Here is a 14717-nt window from a genome sequence, read left to right on the forward strand (position 1 = left end):
ATCTGTGTGACTTTAGTAAAAAGGCAAAACTGCAAGTGAAAAGGGAATCACAGAATCCTAAACATTCTATTCTATTCTATTCTATTCTGCATTTAGAAGGTAGAGGTACAGGTGCCTGGCTGGATCACCTGGTGGAGCATGTGACTGCTGGTTGGTTCAAGCCCCACGTTGGTTGTGGCGATTGCTTAAAAAAAAAAAAATATATATATATATATATATGTATATATATATACATATATATATTTATATTTATATTTATTTTTTAAAGAATGTAGATCTAATTGCATGGTGGTTTTTGTGAAGGTAGCGATGGTGCTGGTGATGGTAGTAGTGGTGTGTATTTGAGGAAGGTAGATTGGGGTGGTTAGGGTATTCACAGCATTTGTTATTTCCTTTTAGAACAGAAGGAAGCATAAAGTCAGTTCCAGCTTGGCTAAGTCTTTTACTTATTTTCCACAATGGGAATGGCACAGTAACTATTCATTCTGTAGTTAAATGCCCTCACATAGCACCAGATTTGTAATGTGGTTTTTGGGGAGCATGACTTGGAGTAGGGGATTGGAGTGAGTGGGATGGCCTGGGTCACTACAAAACATTTGTTCATTCGTGAAGCAAGCATTCCTAATATGTACCAAGCACTCTACTAGGCACAGAAGGTTTAGTTCTAGATAAAATATGATCTTTTGAATTATTCAGTCTCTATTTTGGTATAAAGAAGCTTTCTGCTACCTTTTCACTAAAAAATATTTCTGCTTCAGAAGACTAATAATGGTACTATGCGATACTTTTTGTTTTACTAATATAATAATACTAATATTTGTAGAGAACTCTAAGCAACTTTCTTCTTTTATTACATTCAGAAAATGTAGACTTACGTGTAAGTTGTCATTATTATTGGTTACTTAAAAGTTCACCTAAAGTGCCAAGATAAGATTTCTTTCTGGAAACTATTTTTGTAATTACTAAAAGTAAATGAACTAAAATGCTATATGCCTGAAAAGTTTTAAAAATTTCTGGCAAATTCTGTTTTTCTTAAAATTAATGCAGACTCTTTTAAGGAGGCAGGTTTTGTCTCACCAAATAGTCTCCTTGATGTTTTTCTTTTCTGATCTTTTTATAGAAACAGATATGATTTGCTGGACACTCTGTCCTCTTGGCAATGAATGGTAGTTCAGTAGCAAGACAAGCATCAGAGAAAGAATGTAAAAATAATACTTTTCAACACTGCCTCATTTATCAGTGGCTAAGGAAAAAAAAAACCTGGAACCACAAAAATAAAACAAAATAAAGTCTCTTCCTTAGACCCTACTTTGTTTTTTAAGCTACCACCATATCTATTTTCATTTTATCTTATGATTTGATGAAAATAATAATCATGTTTCCTCAATGTTTCAACTTCTTCAATCCTCATTCTTTCCTCTATCATTTATATTCTGGCTCCTACTTTTGCTACTGTCCTGAAGCTGCTCTTGGTATTGAAATTCCCTTCACTAGAAATGTTCTTTCTTCCCTTCCATTTCAGCCCCATTTGGCCTTCATAGCCCATCTCAAATGTCATTTTTTCTCCATGAATTCAATTGAATGAACATTTAAATACTTGTCATGTTCAGCCAAGTCGTATCATATCATATCATACGTACATTTAACTTATTTGAATTCAACTGAAGTTGAAAACAACACAAAACTGGGAGAAAAATAGCAAATAATTCTTCTTTCTTCAGTAAAAAAAAAAAAAAAAAAAAAAAAAATTAAAACAACATGGTTGCCAAAAGCAAGCCAACTGCTTTTTCTGGTTTTCCATAGAATACATAGTAATCTATTCCAGTGCTGGAGGATTATATACAGCGATTACAATATGAATACAGTAATGGATAGTTTACTTTATGGACTACTTAAAGGATTTTTTGAGAGGTTATTTTGACCAGCTTTTGCCTTGATTCTGCTGTTAGAACCTAATCCCTGTGCAAGATGTGACTTCACTGTTAACAGCTTCGTTGAACTTAGTTACACCACTTAGTACCCTTCTAGATGACACATTTGGACCTCTTGGATGTTTTAGGTATAGAACTATCTGAGGCAGAGATGACTAGCTTAGTTCCTTTCCTGCCTTTATCTTTGCATTTTTCAGGAGATAAATTTGTATGAATGTAGTTATAGTCAAAACAGATTAAAGCATAGGGAGAAAATACTATATTCCTTTTGTATTTCATGTTCATCTATATAGCTTGAGATCCTTGACTTTCTGAAAACTAATGACATATATCCACGAGTATATTGCTGAACTTAGTTTCTATATAAGCCATAGTAGTTCTACACCAATACAAAGGAGTTTATAGAAATGCTTTTTAAAAAATACGCAGAGCTTGGTTGTAATTATATTTGAGATGCTTTAATGGCATCAATCTTTTTTATAGATATTATTTCCTAATTTTCTCCCATTTTAAATTTCTAATATGTTACATTTTATTTTTAAACTTCTTTCTCAATGAATAGTTTATAGTTGTGTAACAATAAGACACAAAGGTACAATAACAAATACACAAATGTATTTGTGTAACAGTAACAATTCAAAAATAGAATTGGTATATTATTATTATTATTATTATTATTTGTTAATGTTCATTTATTTATTTTGAGAGAGAGTGTAGGGGAGGGGCAGAGAGAGAGAGGGAGAGAGGGAGAGGGAGAGAGAGAGAGACAGAGAGAGAGAGAGAGAATCCCAAGCAGGCTCTGTGTTGTCAGTGCAAAGCCTGATGTGGGACTTGAACTCAGGAACCATGAGATCATGACCTGAGCTGAAATCAAGAGTCGTATGCTTAACTGACTGAGCCACCCAGGCGCCTGTAGAATTTACATATTATTAAAGGACGTTTTTCTGTGTGGTAATTTGAACACTAAGTACTGTATGTTGTAGTGAGGGGATTGCAGATGACTTTAGTTAACAAAGCCTTAAAGTAATTCCACTGTAGTGAACAGATTGTGATGAAGTTTCCAGAGCCAGTGTGACAGAAATTGTTTTGGAGACTTGGCTTCGCCAAGTAAGGATGTAACTTTTTTAGGACCATTTGCTTTCCAGTGATGAACAAGAAGCTTAAGCCTAGCTAGATATAGAAATTCTTCTTTAATGTTTTAAAGCATGTCTTACATATTTGAAAGGAACTGATCATCACTAAAGAACTAAAAAACAATGGTGTTATTCCTAGTGTATTCAGGATGAAACTTCTTTCATACTCTGGAAAAGCCTGCTTTTTTTGAGAAGGAAAATTTTGGGAAAAAAATGCTAATTTAACTACTAGGCACCATACTTTAAAAGACAAGGAATGCTCAGACAGGCTGATTTGTGGGAATAATCCAGCATTAGAATGCTTAAAAGAGCAAACCATAATAATTTTTAGAAAAAGTTATGTTCTGCTCATTACAAAGCATGCATTCAGAAAGGGATTGTAGTCTCCTGATTCTAGTAGAGACTTGAGAATTGGGATTCATGCTTGTTTTTTTCCACTGGCTGTTTCTCTGGTATATTTAGAATCAAATTATTTTACATTAAATTTGGGGAAAATTCTTTTTATTTTTATGATACATTATGAGGTAGTGGTTTATTTCCACTTAGTGGTTATGAAATCATAGCAGGTTAGACCTGGAAGAACATCTAGTCCACCCCCAGTTCACCCCCTCACCCCACCCCATCCCATTTTAGATTATGACAATGAAACTGAAAGAAGTTGCATCACCTCAGTTCATTTTAGTTTGGAGGCAGTCCCCCCATATATATTTATATATGAATATATAATTATTTCTTACCATGCAGGGTCTTGTTCCTTATTGGCCTTAATACTGTTTATTGTAAATTTTGAAAGAAATTAGAGAAAGACATATCTATGGGGGAAAATGAATTGTACTTACCATGAAATTATGTGCTACCAGGAAGTTATTACTGTGCAGCTGTTGTGGTGATGACAAGCTAATATCACCCTAGAGTGATCAGAGCAGCATAGTATAAAAATTGCTCTGCTTGCTACTCAAAAAAATGAAAAGCAACTGAATTACCAAAAAAATATTATTAGAAGGAGCAGCTTGAAAGCAGTGCCAGGCATATTCTTTAAGTATTCTCTATGCCATTATAAAATTCTGTGAGTACACACCCACCCACCACATAATTAAAAAATAGATCTACCTCCATATACAAATGCATATGTATATATACACAAATGGAAAACATATGCACATATGTGCACATACATATTTAAGTTATTAGGACATTTACCAACATAGAAACAGAATTTCAGAAAAAAAATGATTTTCTGGGAAGTCTCCTACAGATATTTTCTCTAGAAATTATAACCAGAATTGTAGTGGTTTAATGCTCTGAGAATACTGAAATATTCTGGTTTTAATTCTCTTGAGCAGTGTGACACATTCTATAGGATTTGATAAATTTAGTATGTGAAAGGACTCAGTTTATGAAAACAAACATCACTGTCATTGTATTCTTTTTTTCTTTGTGGTTTTTTTTTGTTTTTGTTTTTGTTTTTTTTTTGCATTTAGATGATTCAGAGACTTAAAAGTAGAAGGCAGAATCTCATTGAAAAGTTACTAGAATGTAAGCTACCTGAGTGCAGGACTTACATCTGTTTTGTTTACTGCTGTACTTTTTAATTTTGGACATATAATTAGTATTCAGTATTTGTTATGTGAATGAATGATGATTGCAACAGGATACGACAATAACCTCTGAAATTTTGTTAAAATGAGTTCTTAAGTGGCTAGAAGGTACATTTCCAGCCTAGGGATAAAAAGCATCCACAACCTCTAGAATGAGTACGTGAAAGAAAACAATATTAAGGTGTGGAAAGGTAGAGATGTATTGCTTATGTAACTTCATAGTATATGTGATTAACAAAATTTCAATTGTTTATGCTTAGTGAGAGCATTCTTAAATTTATAGAATATGGACACCTGACTTCTCTTAGTTTTCCTAGTGTTCATACTACTATACCATATGACTGTTCACATGCCCTTTTATTCATTCATTCAACAAAATATTGAGTAGCTCTTTGTTGCCATGCTGTGTGCTGTAGACATGGCAGTGAACATAGGCCCTTATGGTCTAACGGGGGAGACAGATGTTAAACAGCTAATTATTCAGAGTTTATCAAGCTTACTGGGTTTATTAGCAAATATGGTGAAGATGAGGCTAGCCTGGCAAGTAAGTCATTTAAGCAAGACAGAAAAATTAAGAGAGTTCTTAAAATTGTGTTAAAGGCTTTTCAGAATCATTTAACCTATCATACTAAATTGCTAATACTTAATGAATACCTATTATATGGTACTTAGCAGAGAATTGTATATTGGTTTATATGAAAGGGTATTCTCATTTTTAGTATTTTTTAAAGTTTCTATTTTAATTCCAGTTAACATCCAGTGTTATATTAGTTTCAGGTGTATGATATAGTGAGTTAACAATTCCACGCATCATGACAAGCGCACTCCTATGTTTTTTAGTATTTTTATTATTGCTTATTTCAGGAACCTATATACTAATGATTACTGATGAACTATGTCTGTTGCTGTTATTTTTCTTAGAAAATAATATATTTTCTTTAGTGATGTTATTCTAAATGGTTGCTGCATTGTAAAAGTGTGTGTGTGTGTGTCTCTTTTAACATAATGACCAGAAGTTCCTTAAAGTAAAAATTATTTTCAGAGTTAATTTCGTTTCTTTTTGAATGGATTCCAGAAATCTAGAGCATAGTAACTTTTTATTTGGAATGAAATCCTGATTTTGGAGTTAGCACAAAAGGTAGTCTATACTTTTCCTTTATTTTAGGAGAAAGCGTAATGATAATATTTGTAATGTATAGATGATCTAACAGTTAAGTTTTAGTAAAGTGTAAACTATTTTCATAATAGACTTGAAATTTGCTAAGTAAGAAAAGTTAAAGAATATACTTCAAATTAATACTTAAGTTACAGCCATGTATAATTACCTTGGTCAGCATCGCTTTTCAAATGTTTGTATATTTTTCTGAATGGGAATAAGCTGAATTTTTGAAAATCGTTCCATGTGTGCTTATATTTTTGGCAAATGATTGAAATATGATATAGGGCTCTCAGGTATATCTTAGAAGAGAAACAGGGGCTCCATTTTGTTATTCTAGGGGAGTAAAAACATTACTTATGCTATTGAATGTAGATTTGCATGGGTTTTCCCCCCTGAGTATAGTGGATGTTACCTTAGGTTATATAATTCACTGTGGCTCTTCTCACTACATTTTTACCCTCCATGCCTCATTTATTTATTATTTATATGACAACAACAACAAAAGTTGGAAAGGCCCCAGTTTCGTGTTGTACACTTGAAAGTCAGCAAAATGTACTTGATTACTTAATGTGGGTGTTTTTCAAGACATTTGCCTCCCCCAAATCTTATTTATTCTCATGACTTGTCCATCGCTTTGATGAGAAAGATAGCAGAATTTCTCTTGGGTTTGTTTTGTATTTTTAGCTGCCTTTACTGATACTTTCTACTTGGATATTTCATAGTCAACAATGTTGAACTGATTTGAACCACCATCTTTTTTTCTTATTGAGAGAGAGCATGAGTGGGGGAGGAGCAGAGGGAGGGAGAATTTTAAGCAGGTTTCATGCCCTGTGTGGAGCCCGATCATGAGGTCTCATGCCAGTGAGATCAACAGTGAGATGCTTAATGGAATGAGCCACCCAGGTGCCCCCCACCAGTGATTCATTTTAAATGTACAGTTCAACTGATTTTTGTATTTATTTGCAGTTATTCTAAATTCACACTCGTAGTCGCCCTCAGTCATTAATCTACTTTCTGTAGATTTTTACCAGTTTCTGTAGTTTTACCTTTTTTGGACATTTCATGTAAGTAGAATTGTACAACATGTAGTCATTTGCCTGGTTTCTTTCACTTAGCTTAATGTTTTTGAAGTTCATTTATGTTGCAGCATGTATCAATATTTTATTCTTTTTTGTTGCTGAATACCATTCAGCATATTTTATTAATATTGTGAGTTAATTTTTATATCCTATGAATGTACCTCATTTTCTAACTCATTCACCAGTTTATGGACATGTAGATTATTTCCACTATTTGGCTACTATGAATAATGATGCTAGGAATATCTTGTGTCTTTGTGTGGTCATATGTTTTCATTTCTCTTGACTGGATACCTAATATTATTACCTATTAGTATTACTAATACTAAGTCAAAGTACATTATTTGTAAACTGAAGAAAAAATGCTAAACTCACTTCCAAAGGGGTGGCACCACTATACACTCTCCTTAGCAATGTGTGAAAGGATCCGGTTTCTTCACATCCTCAGTAAAACTTTTTATTATCTATCCTTTCGATTATAGCAAATCTAGTAACTATGAAGTAGTATTTCATTGTGGTTGTAATTTGCATTTTTCTTAAAGATTAATGATGTTGACCATCTTTTCACGTACGTATTAGCCATTTGTGTATCTTCTTTGATGAAATGTCCATTAATTCAGATGTGATATATCACTGGAACTTCATGTAGTTTGATTTCCTTAATCTGATAATTTAGAGTCATATCATAACTGTTTTGGTGGAAATATCACGTTCAATTACCATTTTGCATCCAAACTTTTCGAGACTTTTTTGCCTCCAGTCACTTAAAAAAAACCCCAACACTTTCCTTGTAGGACTTGCTAAGACATTTTCTCTGTTGGTGACTTAATTTTAATTTTAATTTTAATTTTAATTATGTCCATGATTTGTCCTGTAAATTCTTCCAGCTTTAGATCTGAGAAACTTGGCATCTATCTCACACCAAGTATTTTTGGGGAAAGATTGATTGAACATTACAAGGTTAAGTTGTGTATCATTTATGAATTTTGTTTTATCATTCTCATGGTAAACAGAATTATCACAGAGTAACATTTATTGTTCTCTAAATCGCATAATTAAAAAGAATCCTCTTTGACCCTGTGTTATTTTGACCATATTTCAGTTATTAGGATTTGTAGTAAAATTTATTTTTAACTATCTAGGATTTACTTATTAATATCAAACTTTTAAATTGAGCAACCATGATTATATTGTCTAAAAATAAGATATTGAAAGGTAGTGTTGTATGGTAGAACCCACATGAGATAGGAATTAGTAGATTTGACTCTTACTGTGTGACTTTAGGAAAATTTATATTTTAGCTTTTTTATTCATAAAATAAGTAAGTTAGGGGAAAAGAACATAGGCTTTAGAATCTGACAGGATTGGCTTCTGATACTCAATCTGTCATTAATACTGTGTGACCTTGCTAAGTCACATATCTAAACCCCTGTTTCTTATCTGTAAAGTAGGAATAATAGTATTTATCTCCTAGAACTGTTGTGAATACTAATGAAATAGTGCATTAAAAAAAAGCCCTTATGGGCACCTGGATGGCTAAGTGGCCAACTTGGACTCAGGTCATGATCTTGCTGTTTGAAGTTGAAGCCACACGTCCAGCTCTGTGCTGACAGCTCAGAGCCTGGAACATGCTTTAGATTCTGGGTTTCCGTCTCTCTCTCTGCCCTTCCCATACTCCCTCTCTGTCTCTCTCTCTTGCTCTTTCAAATATAAATAAACATTAAAAAGCTAAAAACAAAACAAAACCCTTAGGCCAGTGCCTGGCACCAAGTAAATGATGTTAACTGTTAATATTACCAGTTGATCTTTCATGTGCCTACCAACTTGCAGAGAAGATTTTAGATTATATGATTTCATAACTTTAGTAACTTGGGCTTTATTGCTGGTATTTAGTGAATGATTAAGTCTGTTTCCTACTGTAATGACTTAAGAGAGCCTGTCTCTTTTGAATATTATTTTTTTCTGGAAAGTGTTCTAGCTCTTGAAAATACCCATTCTGTATCATCTTTTCTGGGCATTACACTGATTTATAAAATGAAAATGGGAGTAATAAAGTAATCTGCGTTACTATGTTAGTGGAACTATAATAGGTTCCTTCTTTAATTCTTACAGTTTTTCTTTTTCTTTCTTTTTTTTTTTTCCTTCCTAACCTAACAGTGTGACGTTAATACTGGACTTTTTGTATCAGATGGCAGGAGAATTTAGTACTTGGCAGGTTATGAAGAAGACACTTTGAAACAGGAATGTCAAAATGCCACTTAAAATGTTCCACTTGGGCAATCCTCTTCTTAACCTGTGTAACCCCCTGTACTTAGATTCATTATTCAGAGATTGGATTACTGTGAGATAGTATAAGATTTCGCTTGACAGTTTCATGTTTATTTAGAAAGGCTCTGAAACATATGGAGGTTAAGGGTTAAAATAATGTTAACAAAGTTTTCTAGGTATTTCACTTCTTTTTTTCCTGTGTATTATTCTAGCCACGTAAATGAGTAAATCAGAATATCTAAAACGCATTTTTAAAAATTATGGTAAAATATGCACGACATAAACTTTACCATTTTAACTCCTTTTAAGTATATGGTTATTGATATTAAGTACATTCATATTGTAGTGCATCCATCTCCAGACTTTTTCAATCTTCTCCAACTAAAACTTCTGTACCTATTAAATACTAACATCCTGTCTCCTTCCTGCCTCACCCTAACTTCTGGCAGCCACCATTCTACTTTCTGTCTCTATGAATTTGACTACTCTAGGAATCTCAGGTAATTAGAATCATACAGTGTTTGTCCTTTTGTAACTGGCTTCTTTCTTCTTCTTCTTCTTCTTCTTCTTCTTCTTCTTCTTCTTCTTCTCCTTCTCCTTCTCCTTCTCCTTCTCCTTCTCCTTCTCCTTCTCCTTCTCCTTCTCCTTCTTCTTCTTTTCTAGTTTATTTTTTTTAATTTTTTTTAACATTTATTTATTTTTGAGACAGAGAGAGACAGAGCATGAACAGGGGAGGGGCAGAGAGAGAGGGAGACACAGAATCGGAAGCAGGCTCCAGGCTCTGAGCCATCAGCCCAGAGCCTGACGTGGGGCTCGAACTCACGGACCGCGAGATCGTGACCTGGCTGAAGTCAGACGCTCAACCGACTGAGCCACCCAGGCACCCCTTTTCTAGTTTATTTTTATTTATTTTGAAAGACAGGGAACAAGCAAGGGAGGGGCAAAGAGAGAGGGAGACAGAATCCCAAGCAGGCTCCATGCTATCAGCACAGAGCCTGATGTGGGGCTCGAACTCCCAAACTGTGAGATCATGACCTGAGCTGAAAGTCAAGAGTTGGATGTTTGACTGAGCCACGTAAGCGCCCCTGTAGCTGGCTTATTTTACTTAGCATAATGTTTTTAAGATTCATTCACGTTTTAACATGTGTCAACGTTTTTAACTTTTTAAGGCTGAATAATATTCCATTGTGTGTATATGCTACATTCCGTTTATTTATTCATCCATCAATGAACACGTGGGTTGCTCCTACCTTTTGGCTATTGTCAATAATCATGCCATGAACATTGGTGTACAAATATTTGTTCGAGTTCCTGCTTTCACTGCTTTTGCGTATATAGTCAATAATGGAATTTTGTTGGCTTATATGATAATTCTATATTTAATATTTTGAGGAATCAACTTCCTGTTTTCCATAGTGGGTGTGCCATTTTACCTTCCTACCAGCAATGCACAAGAGTTCCAATTTATTTACATCTTTGACAAAACTTGTTATTTTCTGTGGTTTTATTTGTTTCTTTTGGATAATAGCCATCCTTAATAGTCATGGGTGTTACATGGTATATCATTGTGGTTTTGATTTGCATTTCCTTAATGACTAGAAATGTTAAGCATCTTTTTATATGCTAAATGGCAGTTTGAGTCCTTTGCCAGTGTTTGGGGAAGAACTTTTGAGGTTTGCATTGTCAAAGAAGTTATTAATACCTGACAGTTAACTAACTAGGGTGATGCTACATGGGATTAAACTTTGTTGAAAAGAAAAACCACAGGTCACATGCAGATGTCTTCAGTGGTTGTTTCTCACTGTCTCAGTTGCACTTTATCACTTTTAAGTCATAGTTTTTACTTTTTTTTTTTTTTCAAATAAAAGAGAAATGTACTGTGTATCCAACTTAGTAACTTAGGAGAAAAATAAAGGAAACTAAGGGAGGTAACAACAGAACTAAACTATAAACTAGAATATGGTGGGATTAATAACTGCAAGAGCTCGTTTTTATTAAAAAGCTAGGAATTAAGTTGTTGAGAACTATACAAAGAAAAAATAACTAGAGTTAGAATCTGAAAACATGGACTATATAAAAAAATAGGGATTTTTAAAAATTAGAATCTATGTTCAAATGTATGATAAATCTCAATGTAATGATTCATATAGCTCAGTGGTCTTTAATTTTGTATGCTTGTAATTAAATACAGTCCTTTTATTTTAGTTAGTCAGTAGTTATTTCTTTTCAGAAAAATCCTGGATGTTTCATTCAACTTAGTTTTTACTACAGAATTCTCTCTATGTGTGTGTTTGTGGGGGCGGGAGGTATAAGTAACTATCATATCCACACATTTGGTAAGTAAGTTTTTTATTTCATTTTAAAGACTTAAGAGAGTAGAAATTTATGTGGCAAAATTTTGTGGGGAATAATTTAATTAGTGTTCTTGCCTAATTAGGGCTTTCAGTAAAACACTGAGTACCAAAATTGTCAAAGCTGTATCATAAAAATAGGAAAATATGAGGATGGACTGTACTTATATATGTGCAGAATTCTACCATTGATAGTGAATAGATATATACTCTTTAAGGCTAAATTTGAATTTATTATTATTTTAATTATTTTTAACTTTAAAAAATTTTTATCTATGTAAATATAGTTTATAGTCAGATTGGCTTACGTACAACACCCAGTGCTCATCCCAACAAGTGCCCTCCTCAATGCCCATCACCCATTTTATTTTTTTGAGAGAGAGAGAGCGCGCATGCAGCATGTGCAAGCGGGGGAGGGACAGAGAGAGAGAGACCGAGAAAATCCCAGGCAGGCTCCAGCTGCTCAGCACAGGAGAACTCTGAGATCATGACCTGAGCCAAAATCAAGAGTTGGACGCTCAGCTGACCAAGCAACCCGGGAGTCCCAATGCTAAATTTGAATTTAATGATGGATTTGGTTTTCTTCTTTTAAATCATGTCAATTACCATATGTTAATTATATAATGTGGGTTTCAGTAATATAATGAATTGTACCCATGAAATAGCAGAGTTAATAGATAATATTTTTAAAGTAAGGAATTTAGTCTACAGATAAATAGTAATATGAAAATAATATTAAAAGATATTGCTCTAATTCATTTTTCTAACAGGGTCAGCATATTTCATTAGCACCTATTCAAAAGCTTGAAGAAGCTCTATATGAATACCAACCACTGCAGATAGAGACATGTGGACCACAAGTTCCTGAGCTTGAGATGCTGGGAAGACTTGGGTAAGTGTCTAAGAACTTCTCATTGAGGAGCTGATTTTAGGGCTTCACTGTTGGTACTATTTTTAAATTACGCTTTAAAAAATTTTTTAGATTTTGAATTTATAGAACTGTACTCTTCTGCAAAAAATGAATGGTTCTTAATACTAAAGGTACACATTATTTTTTCTGTGGTTTTATTAGGTCTTTTGAGTTAAGATTGGATTATATTAGTTCTCTTTTTAGTGATGTCGTTGGCAGTCATACTGAAGTAGCTGTTCATTTTCAGCTCACTGTGTATTTTTTTTTTTTTTTTAGAAATAGGGGCTTAATTTAGTCATTAGTAAGCCAGTAAAAATATGAGAGTTGTGACCTTGCCATGAAAAAGAGTAGATTTACTCATTGTCTGTTGTTTACAGCATAAGTATATTTATGAGAAATGAGCCACAAAATATATTTAGTCAAAAGGTATAATGTAGGGATGGCCCAGTGGCTCAAAAGCCATACTATATGCATCTGTTTTGGAAATGAACCTGGGATTGTGACTCTTTTGAGTGATGGATATGATCATAGTCTGTGTCAGTGAACCAGGTGGGTATCTACAATATACTTGAAAAGTGTAAGTACAGACTTTGTTGGATGGAACAAATCCATGTCCTGGTCTGGTTTCTCAACCTAAACTTTTGAATGAAAAGAAGACTCAGAAACCATTGCTTCTTAACAAAATAAAATAGTGTAAAGAATATAATGTGAGGGGAGCCTGGGTGGTCATTCGATTAAATGTCCAACTTTGGCTCAGGTCATGATCTTACAGTTCATGGGTTTGAGCTCCATATTGGGCTTTGCACTGACAGCTGAGCCTGGAGCCTGCTTTGGATTCTGTGTCTGTCTCTCTCTATCTTCCCCTCTCCAACTTGTGCTCTCTCTCTCTCCCTCTCTTGAAAATAAATAAACATTAAAAAAAAAAAAAGAATGTAATGTGAAAAGAAAGTAATAGGTTCAGCGACACCAGGTGATTAAAAAGTAATTAAAAAAGAAGACCCCTCCAGTCGCCTGGGTGGGTCAGTCGGTTCAGCCTCCGACTCTGGATTTCGGCTCAGGTCCTGATCCCAGGGTTGTGGGATTGAGCCCCGCGTCTTAATCTGTGCTGAGTGTGGAGCCTGCTTAAGATGCCCCCCTCCCTCCTCCTCCTTCATTCTCTCTGTCTTTCTCTCTCTGTCTCTCTCTCTCTCTCTCTCTGTGCCTGTCTCTACCCCCTCCCTTGCTTGTGCTCTCCCTCTCTCTCTAAAAAAAAAAAAAAAGACCCAAAAAGCAAAAACAAGATAGATGAAACAGATAATAAAACCTACATACAAAAAAACACACAAAAAACAGAAAAAACAACAAAAAAAATCCCTACATGTATCTTCAAAACCAAAATCTTGAATGTGATGCATAGTATTTTACATATGAAACTGGAGGCTCAAAGGTCAAATTACTATTAAAATGGTAGATAATTTACTAATCTGCTATTTAGTAGATCTTAATATTTTCTTTAGTTCTGTATTCTCTTAAGGTCCTACATCTTCCAAACATGAAGCCAAAGGGATGTGAAACAAAACCTAAACCCCTTTTGAGTTTAAGATAAATTTGTCAAATAATTGGCCAAAATTGAAGCTTGAGACAGACAATAATAGGTTTCATGATGTAAAAAGTTAGTGATAAAGATGTTGGTTTCTTATCTTTTATTGGGTTAGCAAGTGCCAGAATTCTAGATCTCAAAATAAATTTTTAAAAAATCTTTATTTTTAATGTTAGTGACAACAAAGTATGTAAAGTAATATTCCTTTGTTACAGGGATTTGCATTTTCCAATAGTTTTGTCATCAAAATTACATTTGAAAGCTTATGGAAGTAGGCATGCATAATGAGAATGCACAAGTGAAATGGATGAAAACAGTACAAAGGATAGGAAGAGAGAAAAACTATTGCTGTAATGTTCTTACAGTATACATGAAGTGGTATAAGAGTATCTGGAGATAGATTGTGATAAGCTAAAGATGTTTAATATAAACCCTACAGCAATACTAAAAATGTTAGAAAAAAAAGAGGGATAGTCAGTAAGTCACTAGCAGAGAAAATAATGAGATCATAAAAATACTTCATTAATGAAGAGGAGCACAGGAAAAGAGGGTGGCAAAAAATAAAGATATGATACAATTAGGAAACAGCATAGTAGTGGATTTAGTCTTAACTGTGTCTGTAATTGCATTACATATAAATGATCTAGGGGGCGCCTAGGTGGCTCAGTCAGTTAAGCATCTGACTTTGGGTCAGGTCATGATCTTATGG

The 14717-nt window shown here is 34.0% G+C and overlaps 1 protein-coding gene across 3 annotated transcripts in view; it reads left to right on the forward strand.

Moving 5' to 3' along the window:
* MNAT1 (MNAT1 component of CDK activating kinase) overlaps nt 1–14717 on the forward strand; it is a 226981-nt gene that overhangs the window by 133607 nt on the left and 78657 nt on the right. For all 3 annotated transcript variants that reach the window (XM_027065861.2, XM_027065860.2, XM_053224519.1), the window contains one exon: nt 12290–12411. In XM_027065861.2, the coding sequence (XP_026921662.1) occupies nt 12290–12411 (122 nt within the window). The remainder of the gene's footprint in view (nt 1–12289; nt 12412–14717) is intronic.

Source organism: Acinonyx jubatus, chromosome B3 (assembly GCF_027475565.1).
Source record: "Acinonyx jubatus isolate Ajub_Pintada_27869175 chromosome B3, VMU_Ajub_asm_v1.0, whole genome shotgun sequence".
NCBI lineage: Eukaryota > Metazoa > Chordata > Mammalia > Carnivora > Felidae > Acinonyx > Acinonyx jubatus.